Source organism: Amblyomma mixtum, chromosome 7, assembly GCF_055824585.1.
Source record: "Amblyomma mixtum isolate Tamu chromosome 7, ASM5582458v1, whole genome shotgun sequence".
Taxonomy (NCBI): domain Eukaryota; kingdom Metazoa; phylum Arthropoda; class Arachnida; order Ixodida; family Ixodidae; genus Amblyomma; species Amblyomma mixtum.
This window is the reverse complement of record NC_143018.1, coordinates 141,261,890-141,278,789: the sequence shown is the minus strand read 5'-3', so window position 1 is coordinate 141,278,789 and position 16,900 is coordinate 141,261,890. Positions and strand designations below refer to the sequence as shown.

Genomic DNA, 16,900 nt, shown 5'->3' with positions numbered 1-16,900 from the left:
CCAGCACGGGAGAAGTAACTTGTAATTGAATTTTCTCATCTCATGCTGTTTCAGTTTCAGCAGCAGAATAACGGTTGTGACGCAGCGGGGTATTTGAGTTGACGTGAGACATACAAAAACGTCAGTACAGTCGTCGCGTTCTTTGTATTGCGCTGTAGCATCAGGAACCCTTTGAGGCATTTCCCCGGCGTTCTTGTGGTGTAGGTGTCACACTCGGTGAGGTGGCTATTTCTGGGTCAGACTCTGGGCTCTCCAACTGTCGCGCTAGTGCGTGACTGATATAATTCAATCTGCGTTAGATGTAGCTCAGAATCACTAGTCTCAACTGGCGCCACCTATCGCTCAGGAGTCGAACCTTTAACCAACATATGCAAGGGTGTCTATGGGGGTGGATCATACTATGGGTGTCTATGGGGAGCGGCTATGCTATCACTTTGTCACACGTAATTAGCGGTAAAGCTTACCTCTACGGGAGAAATTTTAATTCACACCAGCTCTTACGCAAGCCTGCCCAAGGGTTGAAATCAGAAAAAGAAAGAAAGCGCAAATATAACGCAGTTCAAGGTTGAAGGTTCGTTTATTGCATGTTTATGGTACAAGAATAAAAAAAAACACTGGAATACAGAAGGAGGTCCCAAAGTCAGAGACTGTGGACGGGACCTCCTGTGAGAGCAATTGTAGAAAAAGAATGTACAGTCAGCAGATGCGAAAATTATAAAGTAAAGCATCAGTAAAGAGCAGTGACAGAGATGCGAGAAAGAATGAAAATACTTATTTGAATGAAAAAAGATTACTCACCTAAAAGCGTACAGAACAACACAAAGCAAAAATCATAGAATTATATAAATGACAAAACTAGTACCATTTACCATAAGAAATACTACTAGGGAGACGAAGAGCGTTTTTAAGGGCACAGATATTTGATGATTGCTTAACGGTAACAGGTAATGAGCTCCACAAAGTGATAGCTGAGAAACGAACTGTTCGTTTACCATAATTAGTGTTAGGTTTAGGGAGTAAGAAGCTATTGTGATTAGCAAAAGAAGTGTCGTGACGACGCGTTATTTGGTCACCGGTAGTTAGCGATAAAGTAAGTAGCTCTCTAGCAGATTTGTACACAAGGGTACATAATTTGTATTCGATTATTTTGGGCACCGACAAAATACTGTGTGAGAGGAGCAGATGAGGCACATTTACAGAGTAGCGACAATAAGTAATAATGTGAATTGCTTGGTTATTGGATAGTTTGCAGAGATGATAAATGCCATATGTAATAAGGGAGTAATTACTCATTGACGTGAATTACTCATACGGCCACAAAGGCCGTATGGCTGCGCCAATGGACGTCAATGAGTAATTATTCCCTTATTACAAATCTATTCCACCTTGGGGGATTCCCCTAAAATATTTGGTCATCACTGTTCCCGGTTAGCTCAATTGGTAGAGCAACTGCTCCGGTGTGGCGGTGGTCCCGGGTTCGAACCTCGGACCAGGACGAATTTTTCTTTAACTACGAAGTTTCTGTGAAAGCTGTATAGCTTTCCTTTGTGGAGTGGACGTCAATGAGTAATTACTCCCTTATTACAAATCTACTCCACCTTGGGGGATTCCCCTAAAATATTTGGTCAATGCAATATGTGTTTTCCCAAGATGAAGTGCAATACTGAATGTGGGAGGGGATGAACAAATAAGAGTGGGAAATGAAATGGGGACATGAAAATACGGGAGAACTTTAATTGGTACTCTGATACCATACGCCATTTTTCGGGAAATGGATGTAATGTGGGCCTCAAGTTTCAGATGCTTGTCCAATACTACGCCTAGAAAGGATACTTGATCAGCTGAAAGGATCGAGTTTGATCTAGCAGAAGGGTTTTCGGAAAGAATCTTATAGGGTGAACTAAAAACTATAAAACTAGATTATATTGTCTTACGTGACCTTATATTTATTATCTGTACATTCTTCCGTTGTGGAACCCACAACAGTGTGGAAAAAAAATAGTGCTATAAATTTTTTTCTAATTTTAGAGAATTATTCATCGTGTCTGAAGAATTGTCTTGCGCACAATTACGGAGAAAAAAGTCTTCTAAATGTTTGGTGTCTCTGCTCCTTTTAGCGGCGGTAGTACCTCATACTTTAGAATTCCCATGCACTCTCGTGTCCCTTGATATCCACCTCCAAATTTTTAGCTCACTTCTTGCAATGACTTAAGCGAAGCCGCAGAGTTAGGCGGAAAACTTCTGCCCTGTGTGAGGCAGCTGCTACGGGTGGCGGTCGACCTGTTTCGCTATCTTTTAGTGAAAAAAATTGTCAGGGGCTTAGCTTTGGTTAAGCCTGGTAGGTTGCGAAATCGACTGTTTTATACTGCATATGCAGAGCCTCTAGCGGGAAGAGCGCGGCGCACCGTGCCAAACGGCCGCCGTTACCCGACGAGCCGAGATGGTAGCCCGTCTCTCGCTCCAGGTATGATGTCACGCTGTGACTTTACTAGGCATGGTATGACGTCTGGGGTCATTATAGAGGTCAAACGAGCCAAGTGGCTGCCGCTACGCGAAAGGCCGTTCTTGGGAGTAGTATTGCTTTCGCAATCAACGAACAGCTATGAGCGTACGTGGTTGGGCTAGTCGGTCAGTCATGGTAAATAAAAGGGGGGGGGGTACTGCGCACAAAAAGACACGGACAAGAAGGTAACACAACAAGGGCAGCTATAATCTTCAGCAGTTGCTCCCTACTTCACCGAAATAAAGTCCATGCGATACAGTTCCAACGAATGCATCCTTTTCCGTCATCCAACGCCTCTTTCCAAGGCAGTACTATCGAACCGTAGCATTACAGGTTAGGCTCTTCTGCCCTCGGCCGCTTTCGGTTTCCCTGTGCTCCTCGACTTTGCCGTCCTAAGAGAAGCTATTATTTGCTCCGTGCATTGCACCGCCTGCAGAAGTCTGTTTCGTCATTTCAGCTGCAGGGTCATTATTTGGTTTGTGCGCTCACCCGCGTGCCCTTTTTCAATTAACGTTACCACTTTCCTTTCAATAGCCCGCTCTGTTGTCCTTATTCTCATATCGGAGGAATTATTACTGTTGACAGACATCAGTTATGTAATCTCCCTCGAGAGGAATCACGAAAGTAAGACATACGAGTCATCATCATCATCATCAGCAGCAGCCTGACTACACCCACTGCAGGGCAAAGGCCTCTCCCATGTCTCTCCAATTAACCCTGTCCTTTGTCAGTTGCCGCCACTGTATCCCTGCAAACTTCTTAATCTCATCCGCCCACCTAACTTTCTGCCGTCCCCTGCTACGTTTGCTTTCTCTTGGAATCCACTCCGTTACCCTTAAGGACCAGCGGTTATCTTGCCTTCGCATTACATGCCGTGCCCAAGCCCATTTCTTCCTCTTGATTTCAACTAAGATGTCATTAACCCGCGTTTGTTCCCTCACCCACTCCGCCCTCTTCCGATCTCTTAACGTTACACCTATCATTTTCCTTTCCATAGCTCGCTGCGTTGTTCTTAACTTAAGCTGAACCCTCTTTGTTAGCCTCCACGTTTCTGCCCCATAGGTGAGTACCGGTAGGATACAGCTGTTGTGTACTTTTCTCTTCAGGGATATTGGTAAGCTACCATTCATGATCTGAGAGAACCTACCATATGCGCTCCACCCCATTCGTATTCTTCTAGTTATTTCCCTCTCATGATCCGGATCTGCGGTCACTACCTGCCCTAAGTAGACATATTCTCTTACTACTTCCAGCACCTCGCTACCAATTGCGAACTGCTGTTCCCTTGCTAGGCTGTTGAACATTACTTTGGTTTTCTGCATGTTAATTCTTAGCCCCACCGTTCTGCTCTGCCTGTCTAACTGATTGATCATGCTTTGCAGTTCTTGTCCTGAGTGGCTTAGCAAGGCAATGTCATCAGCGAATCGCAAATTACTCAGGTATTCTCCATTAACTCTTATCCCCAACTGTTCCCATTCCAGTCCCCGGAATACCTCCTGTAAGCAGGCAGTGAAGAGCATTGGCGAGATCGTGTCTCCCTGCCTGACCCCTTTCCGTATTGGAATTTTATTGCTGACTTTATGGAGAACTATAGTAGCTGTGCAGTCGTTATAAATATCTTCCAATATTTTCACATAACACTCTTCTACACCCTGATTCCGCAATGCCTGCATGACAGCTGAGGTTTCCACCGAGTCAAATGCTTTCTCGTAATCAATGAAGGCTATATATAAGGGTTGGTTATATTCTGCGCATTTCTCTATCACCTGATTGATAGTGTGAATGTGGTCTATTGTCGAGTATCCTTTACGAAAGCCTGCCTGATCATTTGGTTGACTAAAGTCCAAGGTTGTCCTGACTCTATTAGCGATTACCTTAGTAAATACCTTGTAGGCAACGGACAATAAGCTGATTGGTCTGTAATTCTTCAAGTCCTTCACATCTCCTTTCTTATGAATTAAGATAATGTTAGCGTTCTTCCAAGCTTCTGGTACTCTCGAGGTCACAAGGCATTGCGTATAGAGGGTGGCTAGTTTTTGTAGTACAATCTCTCCTCCGTCCTTCAACAAATCTGCTGTTACCTGATCCTCACCAGCTGCTTTCCCTCTTTGCATTGCTCCTAAGGCTTTCTTTACTTCCTCCTTCGTTACTGGCAGGATGTCCCATTGCTGTGCTTGACTGCCTCCCTCAGTAACTTGATGATTACATTCGCTACTGTATAGATTTGTGTAGAACTCTTCGGCTAATTCAACTATCTTATCCATATTGCTGATGACATTGCCCTGTTTGTCTTTTAGCGCATACATCTGGTTTTTACCTATGCCCAGTTTTCTCCTCACTGATTTTAGGCTACCGCCGTTCCTTAGAGCATGCTCAATTTTCTCCATGTTAAACTTTCTTATGTCGGCTACCTTGCGCTTATTTATTAACTTCGATAGCTCTGCTAGTTCTATCCTGTCTGTGGAGTTAGACGTCCTCATGCTTTGGCGTTTCTTAATCAGATCTTTGGTCTCCTGAGATAGCTTGCTGGTATCCTGTCGAACCATCCTACCACCTACTTCTGCGGCGCACTCTGTAACGATAGCTGTAAGATTATCATTCATTGTTTCAACACTGCGGTCGTCTTCATCAGTTAAAGCGGAAAATCTGTTTTGCAGCGACATTCTGAATTCCTCTACCTTCCCTCTTAATGCTAACTCGTTAATAGCCTTTCGCTTCACCAGTTTCCTCCGTTCCCTATTCAAATCTAAGCTAACACGAGACCTTACCATTCTGTGGTCGCTACAACGGACCTTACCGAGGACCTCCACATCCTCTACGATGCCAGGGTGTGCGCACAATATGAAATCTATTTCATTTTTAGTCTCACCATTGGGGCTCTTCCAAGTCCACTTCCTGTTTGCTCGTTTGCGGAAGAAGGTATTCATAATCCGTAAATTATTTCTATCTGCGAACTCTACTAATAACTCTCCCCTACTGTTCCTAGAACCTATGCCATAGTCACCTACCGCCTTGTCTCCAGCCTGCTTTTTACCTATCTTTGCATTAAGGTCGCCCATCAGTACAGTGTACTGTGATTTTACTTTGGTCATTGCCGATTCCACATCCTCATAGAAGCTTTCAACTATCTGGTCATCATGGCTTGATGTAGGCGCGTAGGCCTGCACCACCTTCAGCTTGTACCTCTTATTAAGCCTAATTACGATAGCTGCCACTCTCTCGTTAATACTGTAAAACTCCTCGATGTTGCCAGCTATATCCTGATTAATGAGGAATCCCACACCTAGTTCTCGCCTATCTACTAATCCACGATAGCACAGTACATGCCCGCCCTTTAATACTGTATACGCCTCATCTGTCCTCCTAACCTCACTAAGCCCTATGACATCCCATTTAATACCGGCTAATTCCTCCAATAGCACTGCTAAGCTAGCCTCACTTGATAAGGTTCTTGCGTTAAACGTTGCCAGGTTCAGTTTCCAATGGCGGCCTGTCCGGAGCCAGAGATTCTTAGCACCCTCCGCTGCGTCACAGATCTGACCGCCGCCTTGGTCAGTTGCTCCGCAGCCGCTGGGGACTGAGGGCCGAGGGTTAATTGGTTTGTTCATAGAAGGTTGTGGCCAAGTACTACACCAGGGTGGCCAAATCCTGTTCTGGTGAGGAAGTGCGTTGTCGGTTCTGGTCACCGAAATCAGGCCGCACTCCAAGCCTGGTTATGCAATTCCATCGACACGCGGAGTTTCTTTTTTTTTTTTTTTTAATCCGGTGGAGAATTGCGTGGCACCGGGATTCGAACCCCGGCAGCCGCGATGGCGTAGAGGTAGAGCATCCGCCTCGCGTGCAAGAGGAGACATACGAGTAGCTGTTGTCAACGCATTCGGGGCCGAGTTTGCAAAAGTCCTCTCCTGTCAGAACGCCCTCTGCTTCACTGGCAAATTAATTTTTATCGCGCGTTGAGCTGTGAAGATTACTTTGAAGCTTTGAAGATTTTGTGATCGCCCAAATAATCGCCAAACATTCTTTTTCCGTGACGGAATATTTAGTCCCCTCTTTTGTGAGCGCACGGCTGGCGTAAGCAACGACGTACTCAGCGGAGGATACGTGATAGGGGCGTTGGCGCAAGTGTCCATGGGCGCCAGTGTCGATATGGTGGCGAACCCTGTTGCACGACCCTGCGGTGCTTGGTCAGAGTCAAAGGATGCGCGGGAGCGCTGCAGCAAAGCGATGAGCTGGGCGCGTTGGTGAGGTGGTAGAGCGGCATCGACAGAATGGGAAAACATATCCGGGGAGGACGGGTCGGCGACGTCGACGGGAGGAGTGAGGGCGTTGATGTCATGGGCGTCAGGGTCGTCAAGGATAGGAGAAGCGTCGTCGAGATCGATGACATCAACCGTACCAAGCGACTCTCCCTGAAGTAATGTGGCGGGGAAAGGAAACGGGTTCGCGACGTGCAGGGTGCCACAACCACCAGAAAGTGTGAGCACGGCATGAGGGAGCATGACAGATTTGCGTAGCGCACAAAGGGAAGAGGGTGAATAAAGGACAGTATAGCGTCAGAGAGGGCAGCACGAGTCAATGGCACAAGAACAGAAAAGAAAGCTGTTACGTCGATGTCGTTAGCGGCGAGAATAGGCGCGGCGACAACAGGGGAGCTGTCCAGAAGAGCATCACACAGCGGCGACAAATCAGTTTGAGCACGTGCACAGTCAATGATGGCGTGATGCGCGGACAGAACGTCCCACCCGAGGATGATGTCGTGAGAGGAGCGGGCGAGAACGAAGAACTCAATGGTGTAGGAGAGACCTTGAATGACGAGGCGGGCAGTGCATGCTTCGAGAGGGCGAATGGGATCAGCACTGGCAGTGCGAAGCGAAAGGTCAGAAAGCGGCGTCGTCCCTTTTTTTAGTTTGCGGCACAAGTTCCGGCTTATGATAGAGACGGCAGCATCAGTGTCAATAAGCGCGTTTACCGAAACACCTTCAACCAGCACTTCAATAACGTTCATAGGAGCGGTGATAGGGATTCAGACGGTCGTTGACGGCTCAGTTCTTGCCTCCGGAACTGCGGCGCCCAGTTTTCCGCTTGGAGGGGTGGTGACTGGCGGCGCATAGGAGAGAGCGAACGGCGTCGAGGAGACGGCGACCGATGGCTTCGGTTGTAGGAGTCGGAGCGAAACGGAGAGGGATTCTGAGGTGGCAGAGGAGAACGGACATGGACGGAGGGCAATGGAACGTCGTACCTTGGCGAGCGCCCGTAGTCGTGAGGAACGGATCCGCGCGTGCGGCACCAGCGGGCCACATGACCAGCGAGACCGCAGGCATAGCATATCCGGCGGTTATCTGGGGTGCGCCACGGATTCATAGGGCGGGGACCGGTGCGAGGCATAGGATGGTGAGTGAGTGGCAGTGCAGGGGCGAGCTGATGCTGAGGGTACACTGTGAGAGGTGGCGCATAAGTCGGAAGAACCGGCTGAGGTCGTGGCCAGATGACTGCCTCAGCATATGTCAACGGTACAGTGACCAGAGGAGGTGGATTAGTGGGCGGCAGGACTTCAGCTACCTGTTCCTGGATGACACGCTGAATAGAAGGCGACAGTGATGGCGTTGGGGCGGGTTGGCAGGTAACCAGCGATAACTGACGGGCGACTTCCTCCCACACAAACTGCTTGATGTGCTGAAGAAGGGTCAGCTGATCGTTAACAGGACCGCCTACCGCCAAACTCGAAAGGTTGTCGTCCGGGAAAATGGCACGCCGAGTGGCATGACGCTGTTTGCGGAGCTCGTCGTAGCTCTGACACATGGAGACGACGTCGGAGATGGTTTGACGATCTTTAGACACCAATATTTGAAATGCATCGTCCTCAGTTCCTTTCAGAATGTATCTAATTTTGTCAGCCTCGCTCATACATGGATTGAGCCGCTTACACAAGTCAACAATGTCCTCGTTATAGCTGGTGAAATTCTCAACGTTCTGCTGGGCACGACTGCGCAAACGTTGTTCGGCACGAAGTTTTCAGACAGCGGGGCGGCCGAAGACGTCAGTCAGGCTGATTTTGAGAGCTGCCCAGGTAGTAAAATCCGCTTCGTGGTACGGGACCATAAGTTGGCGACGTCGGTCAAGTAGAAGATGACGTTCGTGAGCTTAACGACGTCGTCCTATTAGTTGTAAGCGCTCATGCGTTCGTAGGAGGCGAGCCAGTCTTCTACGTCGGTATCGTCAGTGCCGCTGAAGATAGTAGAGTCGCGCTGACGGACGGCACCGGAACAGATGACAGCGGTGGGGACAGGCTGGGCAGGTTGGGCCGGGGTGTCGGACGTCGTGGTAGAGCCTGGTAGCCTCGACATCGTGGCATAGCTCCAGGGGAAGAACAGGCAGCACCTCCACCAAGTGTAATGAGGCGACTCGCACATTTAGTATGGACGGTCACAGTCCTTGCTCCAGCGGTGCTGCTCAGCAGGCCAGCGTTCGGAAGCGCAAACCCGAACTTGTTGTTGCTGCTGTCGTCAGCTTCGTCTTCCTTCTTCTTTCTCTCCTTCGTCGGCGCTAGCTGCTGGGGCATCAAACCCCGACTCTCTTTCTTACAGTTGGATTACAGGCTTGCGTGCTTTGGCGCTTCTTAATCAGATCTTTCGTCTCCTAAGAGAGCTTGCTCGTATCCTGTCTAACCATTCTACAGCCTACGTCTACTGCACAATCCGTAATTGTAGCTATGAAGTCGGTCACCATGAACTTCATGGTCCTCGCACTTGGTTACAACGAAACAGCTGTTCTGCAGCGACATCCTGAATTCCCATTCTCCGTTTGTCCGCTAACTCGTTTATGTGTTTCTGACTCACCAGTTCCTTCCCTGCCCTCTCCAAGACTAGGTTAATTCCAGACCTTACCATCGCGTAGTCGCTACATCGCACCTTTCCAAAGATCTCCATATCCTTCACGATGCCAGGGTGAGAGCGCAGTATGAAGTTTAGGTTTGGGTTTCGGTCTCCACCGTGAAGCGAGCCATTACTGCGCCGTTCCTTTCCTAAAAAGCAACCGGCGGCTCCCCACGGCCCTCTGCTCTCCCCCGTCGCATGGAAGGAGTGAAAGGGCACGGGTGCCTTTCGCCTCCATCGAAACGCGCCCACGGCGGTCCCGTTCCAACCCAGGTATTCAAGCTCAGTACCCGAGCGCGCTAACCATGGGCCACGGCGCCGGGCGAAGTCCATTGGTACTAAGTAGCCAGACTAGCAAACACCATCATTCGTCAAGCAGCGGGCTTCCAAAGCCTCCGGGCTTCCCTCTAGGAACCGCTTGTTTCAAAAAATGTTTGCCATTTAACCTAAGTGTCCGTTCACGTTAACTCTGAACTTACCTCTGCCAACTATGCGTAAGTTTAATATTATATAATGTTGGCATTCCGAAAGCGGATACCCGTAGATCAACTTATGCGCGTGGTGCGGTGAGAACGGCGGTCGGAGTAAACCTGAAGCATTCAAAAGGTGCAGAACACCACCGTCAGGAGAAGGATAAAGGAGGGAGTGAAAGGAAGAAAGAAGAGAGAGGTGCGTAGAAGAAGGTTCGGCAAGTGCCTCGTTAAGCCACGGCACCTCTTTCTGTCTTTCTCCTTTTACTCCCACCTTCCTCCCTGTTCTGCGTCTTTGATTTCTTCCTTGTAATACTCGCATGCTAGCTGTACCTGCGGTAAGGTGTCCACCGAGATTCGAGACAGGCACTGCGCCCTTTGCTTCCTTCAAAAGACGCGGCTGCGGAGTCCAATGCTAAGTTGACGAGGTGCGAAGAGGAGTCTCCGACGCGTGTTCGCGAAAACTTTGCGCCGTGGGATGCTCGTAGATTCGCCATGCCTGATGACGTGGTTATTCTCCATTCCGATGGGAATGTCGGAAGCTTGTTGATGTCCGAGCTGAACGAGCAGGGGCGCACCGCTAGCGGCGGTGCAGGCTCACGAAGCGGCGAAGCCGAGTGGCCGAACGAGCTCGAAGCAGGGAGGCTAAGAAAAGTACCTAAACAAGCTCGACATGGTCGACATACCTAAACATGCTCGAGAGTGCCTAAACATGCTCGACATGCTCGAGATACCTAAACATGCTCGACAGCCAAGTAGCTAGACAGGCTCGAACAGAGATGCGAATCCAAGTAACTATTTGTGTGTCACGTTGGCTCGTCGCATTCGTAAAATGTCTAAATCTGCTAGTGCAGCGCTACCGCCCTCGTTGCATGCATGTGGCAAACCAGCCTTGCATGCTGGAAACACCGCGAATTCCAACCAGGTTTCACAGAATAATGCGCTTAGAAGGCAAGCTTCGCTCTGATAATTTTTAATCCGGAGGAAAATTGCGCTGAACCGGAATTCAAACTCTGGTCCTCTTGCACGCGCGGAGGCTGCCCTGTCTCAACGCTATCGCTGCATCCGGCATCGTTGCATACCTGCCGTCGCAAGAGCCCATGTGCTGTCCCTTGTCGTTTCCTTGCGTTGTATATTCACCGCACAGAACCAGCTAGCCCGTCAACACGTTCTTGAGTAGCCTTTCTGTTTTGTTTTAATGTGACATTAGAGCCACTACGGTGAAAAAAAAAATTGTCTGCCTCCTTCGTTCGCAGGTGGCAAAGTAGAGGCAAGAAAATCCTCTTCTCCCCTCGCAGGGCTGAGAAGGAAAGGGAGAGGGAAGAAAAAGCAGGCTAGAAAGCAATGGGTGGGGGAGAGAGAAAGTGGAGAGCAGGTATGGCGTGTCACACAGTGATTGATGGGCTCGATCACTGCACCCACTGACACCATCTGAACCCCTCAGCGGCAGGGGCTGCTACGTTCCGCTGTCTTAAAGACGCAGTTGATGCAGACTAAACGCTTGTCCAAAATAACAAGTTCGGCAATTCATGTAAAACCATACCATGTGCTATGGCTTTTACTTTGAAGTGATCTGAGTCATGCACACAGGAACGGCAAGCGTTTTCATTTTCTTTGTGGAGTCTCCTCGTATTGTAGAGAGGGATGGTTAGCAGCTGTCAGTTTATGTGGAGTGGTCCCTCTTGTGACCGAGGTCGCAAAATTACTGCAGTAAGCTGCAAGTGAATCTTAGCTGCACCCTAATTAATATACAAAGGAAGGCGTTCCCGGGTTTGGGCACTTACTAAATACGGAGACCTGTCAGCAGAGCCGCAGCTCTTTTTCTGAACGGGACGAAATGTCTTTCCAAAAACGCCTTTCTTCCTGGCGGCTTAGCCGCACATGTCTAACATTCTTGGAAAAAAAAAATTATGAATATTGAAAAATTGCAAGGTACTGTTATAGAATCATTGAAGGTTAATCGTCCGTTCTTTTGATGCGTAGCAAAATCTTTCTTTTAAAGTTTTTCCATGGCTCGCATGCAACCGTCAAGACTGCCTCAGAAAACCGACGGCACCGCTTTTGACGACAGAAAAAATGTTAATACAACAAAAATCACAACCTACCGACGGGAGAACTGCGGATATATTGAATGTCACAGCGAAATCTAACAATATATATATAAAAACTGTGTTCATAAACTCCTTCCCGCTCAAAAATGCTTTTGTCCAAAATTGTGGGGGAAGTGCGACCCACAGCATTTCCTTCTAGCGCTCGTTCTCAAGGAGAAGCGAGTTCCACCACCACGGAGTTTATTGATCGCTTAACTAGCACAAATATAGCGTATTGTAAGCTGCAGTAAAATAAGGGAACCTTTGATATGCGTTGATATGGGTCGAGGGTGCCCGACACCAAGACACAGAAACAACACGCAAAGTCGGACAGCTGTTGTTACTGTCACACTGCTCTTTGATTTATTTCTCTTTTTTTTTTTTGGGGGGGGGGGCGTTGTATATGTTCTACGCAGAAAATATTGTCCCCTTATGGAGGGCTTTCCTCTAGAGTTGAAAATGTGTTTTCCTTGTGAGCCTCACATACCCTACAGGGGGCCCTGACCTAAGAGGCAGTTATTTTGATTATGGCTGCATTGCCTTATATGAAGGAAAATGACGCGTTAGTGTAAGCATGTTTACTTCTTCTTTAACCTTTTTTTCTTTTCTAAAGACACCTGAAAAACGCTTCCGTACAAACGCTTTGTTTAATGCAGATTTCTTTTACCCTCTTTTTCTTTCAATCCAGTACTCGGCGTTCCCCTGCTTGCCTGCAACGTGCTGATTGGCGCTCTTGCAACAACCTACACGGCACTCGTAAGTTTTCGTATGTGTGTAGTATTTTAAGCACCGGCTTCACTCTGCTTCTCTGTTACGCTGTCTGCTAATGAGCCATGAAGGCCTCTTCAATTTTGTTTTATTTATTGATACTGTTAAGCCTCTCATGAGGGTCGTTACAGGGTGGGTATAGAATGCAATGTACAGCAGACAAAATTCATATCTCATAACGTCAAGTTGGACGCCCTCTACACAAATATCGAATGAACGTTCGAACTTCTGCACGACCGATTGCTCGACAACTTCAACAGGCAAAACGTTCCAAATTTCGATCACATCACGAAAAAAAGGGTAACGAATTAACATCAACTTGTGAATCGTAAGGCTTGATTGATCGAGTGCGGTTTGTTCTCGCGCACCGTTTTCCCGGCTAGTACTGAACTCATCTGTGTTTATCTTAAAATGCCCTTGAATTATTTGATAGACAAGCTTTAGTCTAGATCTTTGCCTTAGCTTTTAAAGTAACTCGAGTCCAGCCCACATGAGTTTAGCATTTCCGTCACTGAGTCCCTTCTCCTGTATCTTGAGGAAATAAAGCGAGCGGCCATTGTTTGAATTCGTTCCAGTATATCTTTTAGAACTTTTTCGTGCGGGTTCCAGACAACACAAGCCTACTCCAAAGATGGGCGGATGAATTATTTGTAAGCCATTAATTTGAGATGTTTTGTTGAATATTCCAATTTTTTCTCAGAAAGTAAAGTTTTTGGGAAGCTGTTGAGCATATATATTAATACAATTATGCCACTGCAGATTACATGTAATTGTGAGTCCCAAATACTCGAAGGTATCAAGATTTTTTAGATTTATTTTTTCCAGCGTTATAAGAAAATAACCGCATAATCTTCTTATTAGTTATAGGCGTAAAAGTAGATTTTGTGTAATTAATTTACATGTCCCATTTTTCCCACCAAAGACGCAAGGAATGAAGGACTCGCTTTATTCTAATCTGGCCGTTAATTTGTGTTACTCGGGAATAAATTAAACAGTCATCTGAAAGAAGCTTCAGTTCTTCGGGAGGATCGATAACCTCGTTAATATCGTTAATATAAATTAGGAACAATAATGGCGCTAAAACCGACCCTTAAGGAACGCCAGAAAACACTTCTAACACAGAAGAGAAACAGTCATCCAGTCGCACAACCTGCCTGCGATTGTTCAAATAGGTTTTTTTATTTTATTTTTATTTATTTCAATACCCTAAAGGCCCAATGCGGGCATTACATAGGGGGGGATTCATGAAAGAAAACAACAGATATAAAACACAGAATACAAACGGCTGAAAACAGAAGTAAACAAGTTAAGAAGGCAGGTACAAGTTAATAAGAGGAACAAAAAAACAAAAAACAAAAGAAAAGGCTAATCCACTTAAGAAAAGTTTCTCTAATTCCCTCTTTATGTAACTTCAAAAGTAATTTATTGTGTGGAACATTGTAAAATGTTTTTGCGAAATCTACGCAAATGCCTCTATTTGTTTCTGGGCATCTACGGCTGAACTGAAATCATGTATCGTTTCTGCGACCTGTGTTATGGTACATAACCCTTTTCGGAACCCGTGCTGATGCTGATAAAAGAACGCGTTATCCTCGAGGAAAGTTAGTATGTATATGTTTACTTATGATATGTTCTAATAGTTTACAACTGATATTTGTCAGGGAAATTGGGCGATAATTATTTGCAAGTAGTCGGTTGGCGCTTTTAAAAACAGGTGCTACGACTGCGCAACGCAAATCTTGTAGCCAGGATTGAGTGTGCAGGGACTTTGTAAAGTTATCGTCAAGAAAAAAGATATCCACTGTGCGTATCACTTTAAAAACTGGGTTGGTATCAAATCCGGCCCGCTAGCCCTTTTAGAATCCAAAAGTAACAATTGATTAAGCACGCCGGCCTGAGTCACGACCAGGTCTTCCATCGGACATGAAAGGGAGGAAGGCTGATACCCGTCACGGTCATCATTGTTTGGTTTAGTAAAAACAGACTGGAAAAAGTGATTGAAGTGATCTGGTATTTTTGTTTTTTCTGTCACTGTTTTATAGCCAATTTGAATTCTATTTATTTCTCCTTTATTGCCACTAAGGTAAAGAAAAACTTGCTGAGGTGCTGTTTTCCGAAGTGGCTTGAGGTGCTGACTTGAGGTGCTGTTTTCCGAAGTTATTTAATTTTCGGGTAAAAAATTTCTCTTTTGATTCTAAGAGAGCCTTTTTTAAACTCCTCCGCAATTTCGATACCTCAGCTGAGCTATCTTTCCTCCTCCGCAGCCGCTTTATTTTTCGCCTAATGTCTATAATAGGTAGATTAATCCAAGGAGGGGACGCCGTAGTGGAGGGCTCCGGGAATTTCGACCACCTGGAGTTCTTTCACGTGCTCACTGGCATCGCAAGTACATGGGCCTCCCACCCGCCGCGGTGGCTCAGTGGTTACGGCTGCTGACCCGAAAGACGCGGGTTCGATCTCTGCCGCGGCGGCAGAATTTCTATGAAGGCGAAATTCTAGAGGCCCGTGTGCTCTGCGATGTCAGTGCACGTTAAAGAACCCCAGGTGGTCAAAATTTCCGCAGCCCTTCACTACGGCGTCTCTCATAGCCTTAGTTGCTTTCGGACGTTAAACCCCGCTAAACGAAACCAAACATGGACCTCTAGAATGTCGCCTCCATCGAAATTCGACAGCCGCAGCCGGGATCGAACCCCCTTGTTTCAGGTCAGCAGCCGAACACCATAACCAGTGAGCCACCGTAGCGGCAATCCAAGGATTACGGGATTTTAATTTCTTTTCCCGAGGGGGAACCAATCTGTAAACGCAATGTTTTATGATATTCTTGAAGCCTAGCCATAGGTCTTCAACCGGTTCACAATCGCAGGCAAGTTCTAATTCGCTAACTGACAGTTGTAAAAAATCTTGAATAGATGTGTCTTCTGCCTGTCCTAATCCTAAACTTACACACGTACAAAGGGTTGACCACGAGTGCTTGTTCTGATCAGGATGGGCACAGAAATTTTGCATTCAGTCAGCGTACGACACAATATCGTTAATCAAAGCGAGCAAATGTTTTTAGTACAATTGCGTTAGAACCCCGATGGGGCCGAAATGCATAGTCGATTATGAAATACGCCCACTGGCTGGAGGGAAGTGACGTCACCAGAACGAAAGTGGTGGCACCAGACCGGACGTGACGTCATTACGGTGACGACATGAACAGCTGTTCGTGCTAACGCAATGCCAACACGTAATAAAAACCAGTTAGGGATTTTATTTCGAGTGTCGTATATAATAAAACGCGTCACAAACTGGAGCAGCGGCCAAACCTCATTAGTCGAAACACCGGAAGCGGATGCGGCGGTTCGGATGCGCAAAAAGGATCTATAAAACCGAATTATGACGTCAAATGCATAGCGTACGCTTCATAGCCGCAGATGTTCAAGGACAGCCAACATGGCTGCGTGCTCTGAAGCGGAGCCTCTCGTTTCGAAGTGAACTCATCGCTGTTACTTGGTGTTTCGGCACGTGAACTGGCTACTAACTTGGCACGGGACTTTCGTTTCGTCTCATCTTGCCTATAATAAATTGAATGGACGATAAATTTGGCCAAAGTAGAAGCCTAGGCGAGTCGGTAGGTACTCGTGCTGTACGTTTCTTTCTGTCGTCCTTGTCTTGTCTGCGCTGTTTTAAAATGAATGATAAATTTGGCCTGTTCTTTTATTTCTTTGGACAACCCGGTGGCACATAGGCCTTACGGGTACCAGTTTGTTGCAGAAATTGTTCTCTTGGTCCAAAGCGGATGGTGCCACTATTACCGGGATTGTCTCGTCTGCGTACATTGAATGATGCAACATAAAGCACAATGTACCGCAAAATGCTTGCGTTTCGCATTTTCTATTCTATAACTCTGTATTAGCTCTTGAAGCGTCCTGGATCATGATCGTGAGTAATGTCTGGCAGCGTGAAACCGCTCATGTGGACGTATAGTCAGTCGCCAGCGACGCGCTGCTACACCGACGCGGTTGACATGCCGGAGGTGGTTCTTCGGCGTCCTTTACGGTTCTCATTAGCCGCGGTGGTGTGGCTCTGCACTGAGCTCGCGAATTAGCTTGCAAGTTAGTTTTCAGTGTGGACATGAGTGTGCTTCGTGTCATGGCAAACATATGAAAACTTCGTCTGCGAAGTCTCCCAACGAATATATGAAGAGAAACACAG

The 16,900-nt window shown here is 47.0% G+C and overlaps 1 protein-coding gene across 1 annotated transcript in view; it reads left to right on the top strand.

Moving 5' to 3' along the window:
• Positions 1 to 16,900, top strand: part of LOC149337733 (putative sodium-dependent multivitamin transporter) — a 188,487-nt gene that overhangs the window by 81,195 nt on the left and 90,392 nt on the right. The window contains exon 5 of the mRNA XM_089553492.1: positions 12,624 to 12,691. Coding sequence (XP_089409618.1) covers positions 12,624 to 12,691 — 68 coding nt within the window. The remainder of the gene's footprint in view (positions 1 to 12,623; positions 12,692 to 16,900) is intronic.